Source organism: Pseudopodoces humilis, chromosome 3 (assembly GCF_049639895.1).
Source record: "Pseudopodoces humilis isolate 2021_Gansu_Grassland_sample_001 chromosome 3, ASM4963989v1, whole genome shotgun sequence".
Classification (NCBI taxonomy): domain Eukaryota; kingdom Metazoa; phylum Chordata; class Aves; order Passeriformes; family Paridae; genus Pseudopodoces; species Pseudopodoces humilis.
The window spans coordinates 36,864,372-36,882,826 of record NC_142202.1 but is presented as its reverse complement, the minus strand read 5'-3'; the positions used below and the strand labels follow the sequence as shown (position 1 = coordinate 36,882,826).

At 40.5% G+C, this 18,455-nt stretch overlaps 1 protein-coding gene across 10 annotated transcripts in view; it reads right to left on the bottom strand.

Annotated features, from left to right (window-relative positions):
• LTBP1 (latent transforming growth factor beta binding protein 1) overlaps positions 1-18,455 on the bottom strand; it is a 184,242-nt gene that overhangs the window by 14,172 nt on the left and 151,615 nt on the right. For 8 of the 10 annotated variants that reach the window (XM_088052414.1, XM_005526906.3, XM_088052411.1 and 5 more), the window contains 5 exons: positions 9,051-9,233; positions 7,652-7,738; positions 5,168-5,296; positions 3,690-3,830; positions 1,253-1,423 (listed from right to left, as the gene is read on the bottom strand). In XM_088052414.1, the coding sequence (XP_087908540.1) occupies positions 1,253-1,423; positions 3,690-3,830; positions 5,168-5,296; positions 7,652-7,738; positions 9,051-9,233 (711 nt within the window). Of the gene's footprint in view, positions 1-1,252; positions 1,424-3,689; positions 3,831-4,701; positions 4,913-5,167; positions 5,297-7,651; positions 7,739-9,050; positions 9,234-18,455 lie in introns of those variants that run through there. The other 2 variants (XM_088052412.1, XM_088052416.1) reach the window with 2 other exon arrangements.

Below are 18,455 nucleotides of genomic sequence, written 5' to 3'. Positions count from 1 at the left end.
AATCTTGTACCTAATTTAACTCTCTCTAACAGGAATAGCTTTTCTTTGCTCTCTCAGGATTACATGCTTGCATGACACAGATGGGTCATTCTCACCATGTGATAAACTTTGTACAAAGAAAAACTCCATTAATCTGTTCAGTCTTTCCACTTGAGGAGTTCCAGGTCATAGCAACGATTCTTGCTATTAGCTGTTGCCCTGTATTTGTCTTACTATTACACTTCTTTCCATTACATTTGTTATTCTAGCAGGTATAATAATTTGATGTCCTCATGTAAGATTTGTTCTGACAAAGACATTTCAGAGATTTCCATATCTTATAAATCAAGCTGCTGTCATGCACTGTTTTTCTTCTTCAGTCTCTTCCTGGGGTAAGCATCTGCCAGCAGTTACTCCAGCCAACATCATCAAAATCAGATGCTTTTTTTGCAGTTGCTGCATTTCCAAAGCAAACTCAAACAAGTAAAGATATCTCAGAACAGGTTCAGGGACCTTGCAAGTAAATATTAAAAGCATACAACCCAAACAGACAGAAACAACCACATTAGTGCTTCACTGAGCTTCTCTATGTAGTTTTTTAATTCCTATGCTTTTGCTACAAGTAAAACATGTATTGCTTTAGCCACAACATTACCATTAGAGTAACACAGGCCCAAGTAAAAATCCAGGAATGTTCACAGTAGAATGCTTTACAAGTGCAGGATGGTACTCCTACATGGAAAGATATGTCACTGAAAGACACATTTATAATAAGAAAGCTGCATCCAAACTAGACCTTGGAGCAGTTTATATGGGGGGAAGAAGTTAGTATCCTACCAGACTGTGTACACCAGGGCTGATGTATCTCAGGCACAGCATGACATACACCTATGCTGCTTCCACTGGCCCCGTCTCCAGCCCCCAGAAATAAATCTGTGTGTCAATGACATTTCTCTCTGTATCCATTCAGCTTTTATAGTCACCACAAGTAGTACCTCCTACCTGAAATATCATGGAAGAGCATCCGATTTCCAAAAGCGTGAACAAAATATAGTCTTTTAAAAATAATGCCAGCCACCTTTCTTTTTAACACTAAATTATATTCCCTGGAAATTCTTCAGTCCTTATCGGTAACCCATTCCCTTAACTTGAGGGGCCAGGGGTTTTTTGGTCTTTTTTTTTTTACGTCATTGGCGCAGGTACAAATGCAAGGGATTAGAGTGATGAAGCGTTTCAGGTTTCGATCCGAGGAGCGACACGCGTGTTTCCTTACCTGACTCCTTCATCGGACACAGCGCGCACTGCATGCCCCAGGCTTCCCCGTACAGGCAGCAGCACTCCGTGTACGTGGTCTGCTTTCCAACCAGTGGTCGACTGCAGACAAAATCGTCACTTAGGTGCTGCCAGCAAAGGTCCTGGTAGACCTCAGCTTCTTCAGTTTGTTCTGATGGAGAAGACAGGATTAGGTCATCGTCAGAGCACTGTTATTTAAACGAGACACTGGGTTTTATACATTTTCTAAATATACATTTTATAAATTTTATACATTTAGATTAGAAAAAACAGCTTAGTTTTACAGACTGCTGAATACAAATTTAAGCTTAGACGTCATGACCTTTTTTAAGTGCCTGAGGTAGCTCATCCCTTGAATGTTCAGCTTTGGAAAAATCTTAAAAGGTTCTGAGTTATCACATTAGGCCAATTTAAAAGCACATTGTGTTGGATACCCAAAACCCAAATCTTTCTAAATCACAGTCATTGCTGAACGCTTAACACAGATTTAGCTCAGCTCCCATGGAAGTTAACAGAGCTTGACAAGAAACAGCACTGGGAAAGAGGTGAATGTTTGGGGAACTCCATCCACACAATGGTTCTTTAAAAGTTATTTTGCTTTTCTTATACTGCTGTCAGTGGCATCTGAAAGAACTTTTACAGCTAGGGCAGAGCCAAACAAAAATTTTTACATGGGCTCCCTGGGAGACTGGACAAATACTTGGAAGAGAGAGTCCCATTAACTAACAGACAAACTACATCAGTCTCAGGAAATCCCCTGAGCTGAAAATAGCTGGAGGCTGAGAGAGTGCCAGGGAGGGTGAAGAGAAGTATTGTTTATCTACCCTCCTGGTCTCTAATCATCCACTTACAGCTATTGTTAGAGACAGAACACTGCTGTGAACTACTGTCACATTCTTATGAACATTCACAAAAATCTGTATTTTTGTCAAGGCTGGAGTTTTTCAGAGGCATAATAGTTTTGACACAGATCTCAGAAGAAACCATTCCCAGTCCCAGCAAGTTCTGATCACTGCTGATCGGAAGAAGAGGAACTGTAAACTTAATCTTCCACTTGGAATGTAAAAACCTCAGCACAATTGTTTTGTGAAGACATCTGCAAGGTTTTGATTTTGTTCCAATACAGAGTGGAAAATAAGTGATGTCACAAACCAAGGTTCTGTTTTGTCTGTGCATATCCATTTACTGCATTTTTACATTATGCATGGGTGAGCACAGAACTGAAACCTCTCCCAAGGTTTCAAACTGATTTCTGAAAGCATGAAGGTGATCACAACTTAGATACCTACTCTACAAAGAGCTTAGAACGTGCAGTGAAAAGCAGCAGCAGTGCATCTCTGCAACCAACTCCAAATTCTGCTGGCAGCAAAGGAACCAGCCTGCCCTCTCCCTGCTCTGCGTGACGGGGGACATTGCCAGCAGCGATACAAGGCTTGAGCGCTTTGTGCTGGCTGAGATGATCAGTGCTGTGTCAGCCTGAATGTCTTATGACAGAAGACCCTTTGGGCTCTTGCATTCTTTTCACATCCTAGATGAACCCAAAGGACAATCCTGCTCTTGGTTTGTTTAACTGTAGATTGAACAATAGAAATGCTGTGGCTCTTTCACAGATCCAGGCAACAGGGTGACCACATTACTCCTCAAAATATCAGCCTTACAATTTGGAGCGACTAAAGCAGGCATTCAGTCTGTATTCCCATTTCCTTCTACAGAAGCATCTCAGGAAAATTCACCGCAAGCTGCAGGAACCAGAGGTCTGGATTTATGGCCATAGAGCGGCAGCATTAAATCAAACCCATTGCAGCAATTCTTTTGAAGACACGAGTGGCATAGACAAAGCTGTGCAGACTGCAGGATGCTCTGGATTTCTGAGACATTTCTAAGAATCTTGTAATATCTAACATTTTTTTCTGAAATCAGTCTCTACTGAAATTAAAAGAACACACAAAAACAGTATTTCAACAGTGACATTGAAGCCCACAACTTGAAACTGTGAGCTCAGCGTACCTTCAGTGTTAATCAACTGAAAGCACACACACACACTGTTAGCTACTTCCTCCTATATCCTGTCATTCCTGTCATACTTTGATAGAATTAAATCTCGAGACTTAGCCTGCAGCCAAACCCCAGCCTTACTGAGACAGCAAGCAGGCTGTGCCTCATTACCTACAAGGCTGGACAAGGCAGGCGCAGAGCTGGTGAACTGGCTGAAGACTCCTCAGCCCGAGCCTAATCTCACAATACTTCCAGCAATGTCCTGTCTGTATAGGCAAAGTGGAGCACTGTGGAGTTCTACATCACGATGCCTCCTGGATCAACAGACGACGGTCCAAGCATCTAGACTTCGGGTCTGTAGCCATGTCAGCACCACCTCGTAGAGGTGTACTCACTTCAGTAATATGTATAATGGATCATACCACTCGAATCTGCTGGTCTGATGCACCGCTTTTCTGTTGCGTCCAAAACCATTGGGTGTGTACAGAAACAGTTGTAAGATCCTTCTGTGTTAATGCACTGGCCATCAATACAGCTGTTTGGGTCCTGACATTCATCCGTGTCTTTAAAATGGAAGGAAATGTATCAAGGAGAGCCAGCACAAAGTATTTGCATTGTGTTAATATATGTTTCTATTTTCCTATAGTAGGAGCAGACTTCCCTGCAAGCCTTCTGTAAATTATCACAAATACCCACTGCTGGCAAAAACACCCTGCCTGTGCTCATGGAGAAGGACAGACATCTGAAGGATGCTGACCTGTGATCCTCAAGTCTTAGGGAGCTAGTACGGAGCAGCACCAGGGAGGTCAAGGAGGCTTGTTGGAGGGGTTGCAGTGCCAGGAATACCCTGCACCCAGTATAGCTGCCACTGCCTCCCACATTTGTCCCCTTTAGGACAATACCAGCAGGCATTAGAGGTGGGCATACTCAGTGATTCTTCATGAGCTTGTCAGAAGAAGGGATCACCTTACCTAGCCATGGAAGTTATATTTCTTTGTTTGTCTTGGAAAGCAAAAGCTGAAATTTAGCTCAAAGGGAAGAGCAGGCCACTTCGGATAAACTACATTTAATCAGCTAAAATCCCACTCTTTGTAAAGAATAATCACAGAATTCCAAGGCAAAAGGCTCTCTTATTGCAGTTGCAAAAATTGCTTCCTTTCATTATGATATTCTGCACATTATACACGGTTCTCTGCTTACAAAGCAAAAGCCAGGGTCATGGTCATGAATAATTTTCATCTGAATACCAGAACCAAAGGAGTATAAAGTTGTGCAGGCTAAAATAGGCTTATCAATTACCTCAACTGTAATTTCACATTGCATATTAACCCCTTGTGGAAAATATCTGTCCTTGAAACAAACAACCAAACAAAAAAAGTCTGCATTAATCTAGTATAGTAAACCCAGAACACTTACCAAATGAAAGATGAGCTTCAACATACAGGCTTTCACTGTTCACCCCACATACAAAGGACAGAAGGCTAAATTGTACCTTGGCAGAGTGAAGCAGAAGTGTGCATGTAAGGAGGGAGCTCCCTCTGATCACTTTGTGCTGCTTGCATTAAGGCTGGCACCAGTTCTTGACTATGCACTCAAAGGAGCACAAAAGGCTGTTCTGGAGATGCAAACTCCTGAGAGTAATTTGCTGAAAAAGGAGGCAAATAAAGCAAACCCTGCTCTACATGCCACAGCTATGTCATCCAGAATTGCTGCTCAGCCAAGCAGAAGGAAGGGAAATGACCCAATGTATCTTACAAAACTGCTACAGGAGTTCAGAGGCCCAGTGTTTCTCCCCTTACTGGGAATGCTACAGTTCTGATGCGATTCCTGCTGTATGAGTCTGCTTGTTTTGCCCATCTGCATACCATTATAGTGACAAGACCACTTCAAATAAACTTACCAAAGCACTGGAGCTTAACAGGGTCATAGTATGTGCCTTGTTTGCAGTAGCACTCATAACCTGGCTGTGTATTCAAACAGAAGCCATTTTTACAGATTTCTTGTCCAAAGAGTTGGCATTCATCAGCATCTGGGGAGAAAACATTAAAGGCTGTGTTACCATTGTTATTATCATGCCACTGAAATAAATCCTATACACTTCTCTGTTCAAGCAAACTTCAGTTTAAACAGAAAATCCCAGGAGCACAGATATCCACAGAAAAAAAAAACCCTCAGACAACTGGTAGGGAAGAGGCTATGTAGCCAGAATGGAAAAGGAAAAATTGGTGGACCATTACTTCCCCCTGTCAGAATTAAGTCCCGTGGCACACAGAGATTGGAATAATCCCCAGTTTCCTTTAGTATCACATTGCTCTTAACTCCAAGCAAAACAGATGAACAATTTGGCCTGTATTTCCCCATATAATTTGCTTTACTGAAGGTATTCCCACTATGGATCTAACTTAGGCACACCATCTGGTTACCAAACTACGCAGTTATGCTTATGGATGGACTCTGTGATGGCTCTTCTCTTTGCATAGCGTTTGGTGACTGCTGTGCACGGTAGAAAATACTCCTTCTCTGCACTGCTCGTGGCTTTGTTTCTCTTCCCCCACATGGGACCAATTGTGTCTGTGGCTGAACAGAGGGTGGCCATCACTACAGAACTAGAGACAGCTGACAAAGACGATCTACCACACTTTCAAATGAGGCTAAATGTTTTCACGGAGGTTTCATGGATATAGCTCATATATAGCCAGCTCATATATAGCTTTTCACAGTTGTACACATTTTTTCCCAGTCTTGCATTTATGTATTTGTTACTGTTGGAATTCCATTCGCTTCCTTTTTTCCAACCTACTTTTTATTTGCTAGACCTACTTAGACTAGTCTGTTAAAGCTAGCTTAGTAGTAAAAATGGTAATAAAAAGCACAACTTAAAGTAGGTCATTCTTCTCTCAATACCAATTGTTTTAATCCACTGTCATCTATATATTTACTCCCCATTTATTCTGGGGCAGCACAGATTTTATCCCAAAGTTATCATTTCCAGCTGTACAGTAACTTCAAAGGTCAATCATTCAAATGCTTCCTTTTTTCCAGAACAACTGAAAGATCTAGAAAACTATTTACTTTTACATCCACTCTTCCAGCCACTAAGTGACTACAAACATTAATTATTTTTACTGTTTAGCAGCAGGAACAATGCAAAGATTAATAAGAAATGTCACATTCACATCTGTCTTCTTCTTGTGGAACATGGATTTGTGTCTGGAGAAAAATGGGAAAGCCTGGTAGCAAAGCCAAGGGAGGCTAGCAGGCTATTCACTTCTGACAGGTAATTCCAATAAGAAAACAGGAATTGCTCCTCCAAGCAGAAGCTTGTGGACAAAAGGAACAGTAACATTTAAGTTAGTGTAACAGAGAAAGATCACATTACAAAAAGAGCAGATTAATAGTTATGTAAATGTGAAAGTCATTTATCTATTGAGTGTTTGTCCTTTGTGCCATTCCTAAGGTTTTACAACATAAATTTACTGAAAATGTAAAAAGTCTTATTATGGCAGGGATAAGACCTTTGTGGAAGGTATTTCCAGATAAATTATTTCCACATTTCAGTATTTATAACAGCTACAGATATTATCAACCCTGAGGTAGCACAAAAACAACACAGATTTTATCTAAGGTGCATTTGGATATGCTGCACAGCAAGTTCCAACCCCCAATTGTGAATATCTTAGTTCTGTAAAGATAAACAACAACCTTAAACAATCCCCGAACAAAAATACTCTCAGAGGCCTTAAAATGAGCTCCATGAAGTCCTAGAAATGATTAATATTGATGGCTACTTCTCAAACCTGAAAAGAAATTTTGCTGATCCCACTTTTACTTCTTTGTGATGCCAGCTCCCTCTCACCCACATTCACCAACTTCTATCACTCCAATTTCTTTACTACCACTGGACTACCACCAGTAAATATTCCATGAAGTTCTGTAATGAAAATATTGTTGCTGGACTTCTCTTCAGTTTTTGTATTCATTCTCTCTTGCAGGCCAAATGGTCAACAGAACTCTCTCCTCTCTTCCAACTCTGCATACAAATATTTACAAATTTAAGCTGGCATTGTATTCCATATGTAAACGAGTATTTGTGGTTTGTGGTCACAGCACCAATTCTCATAGTATATAGCACTTAGTAAAAATTAATAGCAAATTTAGTAAAAATTAATAGTAAAATTAGTAAAAATATCAGAGTATTGCAGAGACTGTGTAATTGATATCCTTAACAACCTGTAAAATGATGATTTTCAGTAATGTTTCATACTACAAACTGTTTTTATCACCTAATAAAATTTGAATTAGTATGTTTACATTCCTGGCTCACATTTCTAGTGAACTACCAGAACTTCTGAAATAATTAAACTTAATACAAGTCAGTACTGACCTTTGTAATTCTGAGCAAGAAGCCCATAAGATGATTCTCCAGAGGGAATAAAACCTTTTCCTTCAGGACACAAATCAGTAAATTCAGCTGGGAGAGAAAGAAAACAAAAAATTATGTTAAGAAGAGAGTATTCACATATGTAATGCTACATGTATTTCAGGGTAGTTTGAGATACCTGCCCTGTTTCCATCTATCAGGCAATCATACACACCTTTAGTTTAAGGGGGGATGTTAAATGCCACAGCCTGACTTTCCCCTGCTCTCAGTTTGCAGAGCTAGCTTTCACAAACCTGGCTAGGCTGCCCACGGCATCACAGAGCTCCAGGCAAACTCACTTCTCCTGCTCTTTGGCAGGAGAACGTGGCCCTTACTAGGTTTCATGGTGCACTGCAGTTATAACAATACCAGTAGCCAAATTATCTTAATTAAAGCTAGCATGGGCCTCTACGAGCTACACTGAAAGCTGCAATCTAGGCATACTCCAACTGAGATACAAACCCCCGTTCACATTCTTCAGTCCTCATACAGGAAAACCCCTAATTGACTGCAACAGGAGAACATGGTGTGCATTACAGAGAGAAATTATTTCAAGTGTCTTGGAGACTATACAGAATCAAACAAACCTATCCAAGCAGAGAGGCCCCTTTTTCATTATGCATTTCATTTCAGTTTGACTGATTCTAAGGTCTTGTTAAAACAGGAATTAAACGTGATGCTGCATTTCTGTGAAAAGTAATCTCTAGCATTTAATCTCAAAAAGTTTACGCATGTTCTGTCTTATGTGATTTTTTTTTTCCAGCTGGATTCTGAATTGCAGCCATCCCTGTTTATGTTTCAAGTACTGTTTTCAAAATTTGTGACAAATATCACATGGCTCTGTTTGTCTAATTTAATATTTAGATATTTAGAGGTTAAGCAATGCCCTGCAGAGAACATTATTAACTGAATTGTTCAGTAAGTTGCCAAATGTAAAACTAATGTTATAATATGTATTGGTAAGCTGTAGTGCTGTAGAAAGAGCACTGCAAAGAATAGCTGCAGCCTCAAAAATGTTATAATGGTTACCTTCGTTTTACAGCTTCTGGAAAAAAATCTAACATGTTACCATAGCATCTGGAAAAAGCTTTTGTGAGAATTCATATTTGCTTAAAATCACTTGGAGTTAACACTGTTCAGTAACAGGCTTTTTCAATCCCTACTGAAACTGCAGAGAAGCCAATGGATTTACACCAGGTACGAATTATTCTTATCACCCTTTCCTCTGTGAAGGATTCCTATGGATAAGTCACAACTGAATACTACAGAATATGGGATTTAATTGGCAAGCCTTCTCTAAAGGCAAGGCACACTCTATTAACATAAATACAATGCTAACAATAAATACAAAGCCTCTTCTTACCAGTTCCAACGACAGGGCACGGGAAGATTTCACAATTATCACCCCAACCAGCACCCAAGGTACAGCAGCATTCTTGTTTGGTTACATTGGATGTAAGCACATTGTCACAGAAATTAGCATCATTCAGATTGTAGTAGCACTCCTTCTTTCCATCTTCCTGTTGATCAGCCTCTACTGGCATTTCTAAGGTGGAAAAAAACCCATAAACCACACAAGATGACACATGAAATTAGTCACTTTTTCCAGGATGTCAAAAGAGCAGAGAAGAAATTGAGTACAAATTTTGGTTTAACTTCTTGACATTAGAAAAAGTGATGGAAGTCGATGACTTTCCTTTGACTTTTTCAGACCTGTTCTCCAACTTGACCATAAAAGGATTCTTCCAATTTGCATTTCTATCATTTTCAAGCAATGCATGAAATACCTGCTCTCATGTTCTGCTACTAATGGCTATGCCCAACTACTGACATGATGCTCTTCATATATGAATCCAAAAGCTCTTCACAGAGGTAAGCAAATCTCATTTTTTCAGATAAAGGAGCTAAGGCATGAACTGAAAAGACTCAGTTTTCAAAAGAATGAGCACTTACAGCCCCTTTTCATTTCACTGGGAAAAAAAAGCATGCTCCACATTTCAATACAATGCCCTTTATGATTTTTGCAAAAGAATCTTACTGACTCCATGGTAAGCAGAGGAATATAATACACATGTCAAGTTAACTTACTCTGTGTTTTACTTTACAATAGGAATCCAGCCAAGAAGGCAGATTTATAGCCCTAAGCACTGAGTGGGTCCTCTCACAATATTTATATGGACTGGAGGCAAAATAGTCTGTCCCACAGATCCAATAAATACCCTATTAGTGTAAGAGTCAAAGACCTTTCGAAAGCAAGGCACTCCTAAAGTACACCAAGAAGTGATTTTGAAAAGAAATACCTATTTAAAGCTTCTGTGTTTGCAGAACTCTGTCTACCTAACATTTCACTTCACAAAAATTATCATCAAGGGCTCAGAAGTGGGAACTACCACATAAAATTGTTATTCACACTTGATCAATATGAAAAACTTTTCACAGGCCATCAGTAAAGTAACCAAGTTCTAAAATTGCATATGGTCACATTTATTAATCAAACCCAAAACTTTATTCAGGAATTTGAGACAGATAAATCTTGAGTCTTGAAATTACTACCTCATTTTCTTTTTATCTAGGGAAATTCTTTATGCTTAGTACTTAACAAATGTTTAACTAACAAAAAACCTATTAAAAATTACTGCATGTTGGCTGATTTTTCACTCTTTGAGATTTTATTTCCACCCAGGCTCTTGCACAGTAAGCCAAAAATGAAACATTTCTCAGAAACACAGCTATTGAGGCAGGAATCAGAACCTCTGTTTTATAGAGTGACAGTGCACTTCAAGGTGCTACTGCAACAAATGTTGGTTTCATGGTGCAGCAGGAAAAGTAATAGAGTTGCTACCAGAGACACTGTGGGATGACAACTTGAGCACTGCAATGAGTGGTTCTAAACTCTTGAGAAGGGATAGGCAAGGAAAGAGAGGTGGTGAGGTAGCCAGCCCTGTGTGTTAGGGAGTTGAACAATGATGACAATAGGGTTGAGTGTTTAAGGGTAAGAATCAGGGAAAAGGCCAACAAGGCAGGTATCCTGGTGGGAGTCTGTTGTAGACCACCCAGCCAGGATGGAGAGGCAGAAGAAACATTCTATAAGCAGCTGGGATCTGTTCTATAAGCAGTCTTGTGAACCCTAGCCCTTACTGCTGTGGCAGACTTCAGCATGCCAGATGTCTGCTAGAAATACAGCACAGCAAAGAGGAAGCAGCTTAGGGGATTCCTGGAGTGCGTGGAAGAGAACTTCCTGACATATCTGGTGAGGAAGCCAGCCAGGGGAGGTGCCCCACAGGACCTGCTGTTTGTGAACAGAGAAGGACTGGTGGGTGATGTGATGGTCAGAGGCTGTCTTAGGAAAAGCAATAAGGAAATGATAGTGATTGTGATTCTTCGGAATTAAGGAAGCGTGCCAGCAGTTCTGCCACCTTGGCCTTCCAGAGGGCAGACTTTCACCTCATCAGGAGACTGGCTGAGAGATTCCCTAAGGCACCAGCCCCGAAGGGTAAAAGTCCAGGAGTGCTGGAAGTACTTTAGGACGAAAATCTTGAAGGTGCAGGAGCAGGCCATCCCTATGTGCCAAAAGATGGGACAGGAGGGAAGATTCCCAGACTGCCTGAACAAAGAGCTTTGTCTGGAACTTGGGGAGAAAAGTGAATCACCTTTGAAACAAGAAGCAAGCAACTCTGGAGTGGGTTTTAAGATCCCACTTAGAAAGTGTTTGTGAGGTGGTAGCTTGAAGATAGTGATGTCCAACAAATGCTGAAGGAATTAAATAAACTCCAGCTCTTGCTACTTCAATCGTATTATCACTGCCCATCCACATTCCCCAAAACAGATGGAGCAAGGCAACTTTACCAGGCATACAAATATTAGGTCCATTTGGAGAAAAGCAGATTTAAAAATGTCATCATGGATTGCCTATTATTGCACTTCTATAGTATGATCATGTGCAATAGTTCTTTTGGTTTCTCATTAGACACAGACAATTGGATTTACTTCTATCTTCCTCAGAAAAGTGACTTCAATATTGGGAGGCTGAGGGGCTGGCAGACACCTCCATTCAAATTTAGTGTAATGTTGCCACCTGCAAGGCTTTGCAGTTCTGCCAATATAACTAAATTGTACATTAAAGGATACACCCAGCTGGCTGCTTATTTCAGCTTTGTTAGTTTAGCCTGTGCTCAACCCTCATCTGACAATCACAATTTTCTATAATGTGTTGAATTTCATCAATTGAGGTGGTTTTGTGGTATCAGTTGCTATCCAATAGGAACTATACTAAGACTATCATGTCACAGAAATGCATCTGAACTAAATCTGCCATTCCAAGGTGAGAGAGCAGTACTTCAGTCACCAATTTATACATTTTCCTTGGCCATTTGCCATCTGTCTAACTGAATCAAAGCCAAATCTTCATCAGAAGAGAAAGCATGGCTGTTTTCACGCCGTTTATCAGAGAAAGAACACAGAAGCTGCCCTGGGAGGAAGGGGAGATAGTCTCATCATGTCCTTGTTTATTCCCATTTTACATGCAATGTGTTGGTTGCTCCTCCCATTATCTGTTCAGCAGATAAATGGCTGTTGTTTATACAGCTGTAAGTGAGGGTTAGTTAAGAAGGCATCATGAATGTTTGGAAAGCAAATGAAACACAAAACCTTTTTTTTTTTTAAACCAAGACCAGTCTATGTCTACAAGCTTATAATTTCTCTGTCGTAGATTATTAACCATTTAGTAAACAAGTTGTTTTTGAAAGTGATTTCATTAGTTATGTTGACAAAATATGACAGAACTTATTTTTTGTATCATTGTTTCTGGTTTTTTCTGTTAGAAAATGTAAAATATTTCCCTATGTAAGGCATGCTGGTAAAGGAAAATAATTTTACCACTTTTTTGATGTAACTGTTCTATTAACAGTCTATGACAGAAATTCTGTATAGTTGCTGCTGGATTGGATTCTGAAGTATTTTTTAGAAATAGATTTATACACATTAGCATAACCTTGATCCAACAATATGTTTAGCATATGTTTCATGCAAAAACATGCATCAGTAATGTAGGATTCAGTAGATAATAGCATATCCTTAGACTTCAGCATACACTGGAATATTTGCCTAAATAGTGTTCTGTTAATAACTGTGATCTGAAAAACACAACAGATCAAACTTATGGGATCTTAAATACTGCAACTGTGTACCAACAACACTTACAAATGCAATCAGAAAACTTGTTGCAAAAATGAAAAATAGTCATTATAACTTCATGATTTCTAAAAGTTCAGAGGACTTTGAGAAAACAATTCAAGTAAGAATTCTCACTTTCTGAATCCAATTTTCAAGAATACAGTAAAAATGTATTGTTTAGATTTCTCAACTGACTCCACATGCGGCAAACTACAACACCTAACACATGCATGTGCAGTGCATATATATATATATATATATAATTCAGGGATTAGTGCAAGGGATGCACACATAAAACTTACAGCTAAGACTTTGTCCACAGACAACTGAAATTCACTGAACAATAAGAAAGCCCATAATGTTTAGGAAATTCAGAATCTGTACTCATGCACCAAATTTGTAGCCTTTTGGATCAAATTTATAAACTATTACTTGGCAGCCTCAATTTTTTTGTGCTGCTGGTTAGTTAGATTGCAGGGGGGATTGATTTTGTTTCAATATTAATCAGCCTAGAAGAGACTTATGGTTTTGGACACCAAAACCATGATTTTGACTTATCAATCACATCAATTACTGTTATTGCAATAAATAACTGGTTATGTTTCATGTAGCCAGGAGAAAGCAACATCTGTAGATACCTAAGTAGGCCCACATACCTTTGTGGAGATCTCCATGACCATGCTGTGCCTGATGCCTCCCTGGACAGGGTTGTTCCCCCTGGCTGCCAGGGCACTGCTGGCTCATGTTCAACTTGCCATGGACCAGGACCCCCAGGTCCCTTTCTGTGACACTGCTCTCCAGCCTCCCATTCCCCAGCCTGTCCGTACATCCAGGGTTAGCTCTCCCAGGTGCAGAATCCGGCACTTTCCCTTGCTGAGCTTCATATGGTTGGTGATTGCCCAGCTCTCTGATTTGTTGGTCTCTCTGCAGGGTCTCCCTGCCCTTGATGGACTCAGCAGCTCCTCCCAGTTTTTCATCCTCTGTGAACTTGCCCTGTATCCCTTCCAGTCCTGCGTCCAAGTCATTTATGAAGATTTTGAAGAGCACAGGGCTGAGAATGGAGCCCTCTGGAACACCCCTAGTGACAGGTCCCCAGTCTGATGTCACCTCATTCACTGTAACCCTTTGTGCCTGACCTGTGAGCCAGTTGCTCACCCATCCCATGATGTGTTCATCCAGCTGTGTGCTGGACATTTTGTCCAGAAGGATCGTGTGAGAGAGAGTATCAAAAGCTTTACTGAGATAAAAAAGATTACAGTAACTGGCTTCCCTTGATCAGCTAAGTTTCCCCTAATGAAGAGGTGCTGGCTGTGACAAATTACCATGTTGTTTTCAGGTATTTTTTCAATAACTCAGAATAATATTCTCCGTAACTTTTCCAGACACTGAAGCAAGACTGACAGACCTGAAGCTGGCAGGGCCCTCCTTCTCCCCCTTTTTGAAAATCAGGACAATGTTTGCCATCTTCCAGTCATGTGGGACCTCCCCAGATTCCAGAGTCAGCTCAAAAATGATTGAGAGACCTCACAATGTCATGAGAGGCTCTTTGAGTATTCTTGGTTTAAACCCATTAGGTCCCAGAGACTTACAAGGATCCAGATGGAGCAGCAGATCCTGCACAAGTTTAGGGTCAGTTGTGAGTTTATCATTTTCACAGCCATGGTCCTCCAGCTCAGATCAATCGGATCCCCTTAGTTTGTCATCAGTGTTGAAGACAGATGCAAAGAATGCATTAAATGTCTCTACCTTGTCATGTGCAAGATCCTCATCCTGTAATGGGCCCATGTCATTTCTGCACTGCCTTTCTCTATGTATTTAAACCCCCTTCCTTTTTATCTTCCTCCACAGTAATAGCTAGCTTCAACTCCAACTGCACTTTGGCCACGCAAATCTTCTCGCAACAGGGGTGAGCAGCATCTCTGTGTTCTTCTCATATTAACTGACCTTCCTTTCACTGGACACTTCTTTTTTTGCCTTAGCTCCAAAAGAAGATCCCTGCTCAGTTGGTCTTCTGCCTCGCCTTCTTGACTTTCCATGTTTTGGAACTGCCTGCTCCTGTGCTCCTAGTCAGCGGTACTTCAAGAGTATGGACCACAACTGTGGGAACTGACAGTGGTCAAGTAAGAGATTTTTAGGCTTCAGGCACTACCTTGAGTCTGTGGGAAAGTCAAGTGCACAACTTTCTCTCTCTGTCCTGGGAAATCATAAGGAGGAATCCAAATAGGCTTTAGAGAAGGAAAACAATCTTTGCAGATGTTGTTTGTCTCCTTGTTGATTTCTTGCAAGAAACGGTCGAGGGGTGTTGTCCAATGATGGTGATGTGTTGGTTTGATGACCCACAAAAGTTTTATCTTTTCAGACCTTCTCGGATCTGTCCATAAAAGAAGATCTGGAAGAATAAAAAGTGCTCTCTTTGCAACTAAAGCTAGAGTCTGTGTCATCACTTTTGCTGTTCCTAACACAGTGTGACACCACAACACTTTTAGGAGAATTTTCTCTTTCTTTCTAGCTAACTAGCTCCCTGAGAAGCCACAAATCTGCTATCTTCAGAGTTGAAGCTGGCAGTTTCCTCTTGTCACCAGATTTTAAAGTGGATTGCTTCATGGTCTCTGTGTCCAAGACAGCCATCAATCACCACTTTAGTCATGAGACCCTCCTGATTAATTAAGCAACAAATCAAAAACTACATATTTCCTAGTTGTCTCCCTTGGTACCTGTACCATGAAGTTAGAATCCATGTTTTAGCCATCTTCTGGATGTGTTTGTGCCAGCTGTTTGTTGTCCCTGGTGAACATCTGGCAAGTCTAACTGTCCCTGAAGGACAAGGGAAGTTGTCTGGAGCTTTCCATTAGCTCCTCAAAGAACAATTCATCAGTGTCATTATCCTGGCTAGATGGTTTATAGTAGACTCCCACGATGACATCCATGTTGTTTGTTTCTTAATCCTCACGGGAAGACTTTAAACCATACAATTGCCAAATGGTATGCTCCTTTCAGGTCCATACATTCCAGCCATTTCCCTGCCCCCTACCTCACCTGCAAAGCCTGTAAACATCCAATGTGGCCCCTCCAGGCATAGTTTCATCCCACCAGGTTTCCCTTATGCCAATGGTGTGTCACTGCAAGCACTGGTATTGAAACATTTCAAGTTTAGGCATGCCACCCCAAATCATAGCTGTTATGATCCCCAAATATTCGCTGTCCATTATATCTTCTGGATTCCATCTTATGAGACCTGTCAGTAGTATATTAGTCTATACTAGTGGTTCAAATGCATACTAGAACGTGCAGCAGTTACAACCACAATTGTATTCAAACTTATTATTTATTACTATTATTGACTATTACTCTAAATGCGTCGAGCTTGGCACATGCTAGAAATGAAGCACAAATAGCTTTATATAGTTTGTTGTAAGAATAAATGAGAAGACTTCAACCCAAAGCATGCATTTTTTTCTCTCTTAGGTACAAAGATGTACAGAACAGCAGATTTTCATCTCCTACAGAATAAAGTTCTTTCCTCCTTTATCTTTTCTTATTTCTGAAACATTTCCTACATTTTTTGAATGGCAGGGCAGAGAAGAAGGGAATGAGACAATCGAGCCTTGCACAACTTTTTGCACTTTTTTTTTGTTTTTTTGACTGGAAAGTAACAGTAGGGGCTTAAATTCCTGATACATATACTGGGAGGATTGTTTCAAGGCACAGCTAACAGCAGACACATTTCCAGCAAGTGGAATCTAAATAAAGGAAATCTTGAGAGCCCTAAGGGCGAGTAAAGAAAAATGTGAACACACAGCACTTCACAAATCTAACGGCCTTTGGAAGAAGACCATGGAAAAAAAGTTCCAAATTAAAGTAACATTTGAACAAATGTCACTTAATTGCACTTCATAGAAGGTGGACAAACACTTCTTTATGCACAAAAATACAGAATGAGAAATAAGCAAGAGCTGGATGAACTAGGCTGAACTACAGATATCTGCAACAGGATAACACAGATTAAGTTCTTCCTTTCTGCCTCTTAAGTTCTGCCTTTCATAAGCATGATGCAAACTAATGCTGACAGATGATATCCACATGCATCATGGGAGCTCTGGAAGCACCACGCCTGACTTGAGTATGTGGCTTGTCAAAGACAGAGAGGATGTGTGGCTATTCCAGCATTCTTTGCAGCAAGAATAATTTGTAAGGAGAACTAACAACAGTCTTTTCTCCTTCTACTTTAGAAAGAGGATAATAAGATCTCTGATCCAAGTATTTTGTCTTATTCTAGTCCAAGACCGTATGATGTAAAGTACTTCTCACTAGCTCCTTGGGGTTTCGTATGAGAGACCTTGATGACCTTATCAGAGAAGAGACAAAGGTGAAGCGTGTTTTGTTAGGGCCTGATGAAGCCTGGAGGGGAAGGAAGAGCAGTTACAGCAAAGCTGTGCTCACTGGTGACAGCATAATGGAGTTAGTACAGCCAGTAGAGTATCCATCTGTTGACAGCACAATCCATCACACTGTGTTCTTCATCCCCTTCCTCCCCACACTAATGTTAGGGTATGTCCTCAAATGTCCCTTGGATCTGAGTTCTTTTTACATGACTCAGGCCCTCTGCTGATTTTTTAGTTCTGGTTTTGCTTCATCAGCTAGCTGAATTCCCCTGAGTACTACCTCTTCACAGGCCCAAAATGTTTGTCAATCAGCTGTTAATGATATTTCACAGGCAACTTCTTGAGTGCTGCTGAGTGCTACATTCAATGATCTAAATATTTGTGACAATTAGGTCATGGATATTTTAACCCTCTTTACAAGTCTGAAAGATCATGAGTGATAGGAGAAAATAGCCACAGCCTGGAAGCTGTAAAGTAAACAAAAAAGCCAATTCCTCTAAGGCTTTCCAGAAGCTAGACCTGCAGTGTAAGAAAGCAAGGAAAAAATACCAAGATTTGCATTTTGGAGGGGAAAAAACACTGCACAAGTAAATCCTGTCATTTCTTGTACTCTGTTCATTCTTACTGTGGGTTTGTTCCTTTCTCCAAACTGGATCAGTTTAGAAATGTGAAGGCAGCTTTTAAGAGTTCTAAACTAATTTTCAATTAGTGCATTTCCAGTAGTATTTTCAACACCCAAAACACTTTATAAGAAAGCTCAAAAATCCAGTACAGTGGACTAGTAGGAAAAACAGGAGTAAACCAGGCAAGGACACTTTAAGAGAGACTGAGGTAGACTGACAACAATTTAGTGGTTTGGGTTTTTGCTTTCCCAACAGCCTGCTCTTAGGACTTACATTAATTCTAGATAATGCTAACAAGCTATCACTATTGTGCTGATTTTGGCTGGTATAGAGTTCTTCACAGTGGCTGGTATGGGGTTGTATTTTGGATTTGTGCTGAACAACACAGGGCTGATTAATATTGAGATGTTTTTATTATTGCTGAGCAGAGCTTACACAGAGCCAAAGCCTTTTCTGCTTTCTGTTCTGCCGCACTGGTGAGGAGGCTGGGAGGAGACACAGCCAGGACAGGTGACCCAAACTGACCAAAAGGGTATTCCAGACTGCATGACTTCATGCTCAGTACATAAAATGAGGACGAGAAGAAGAAGG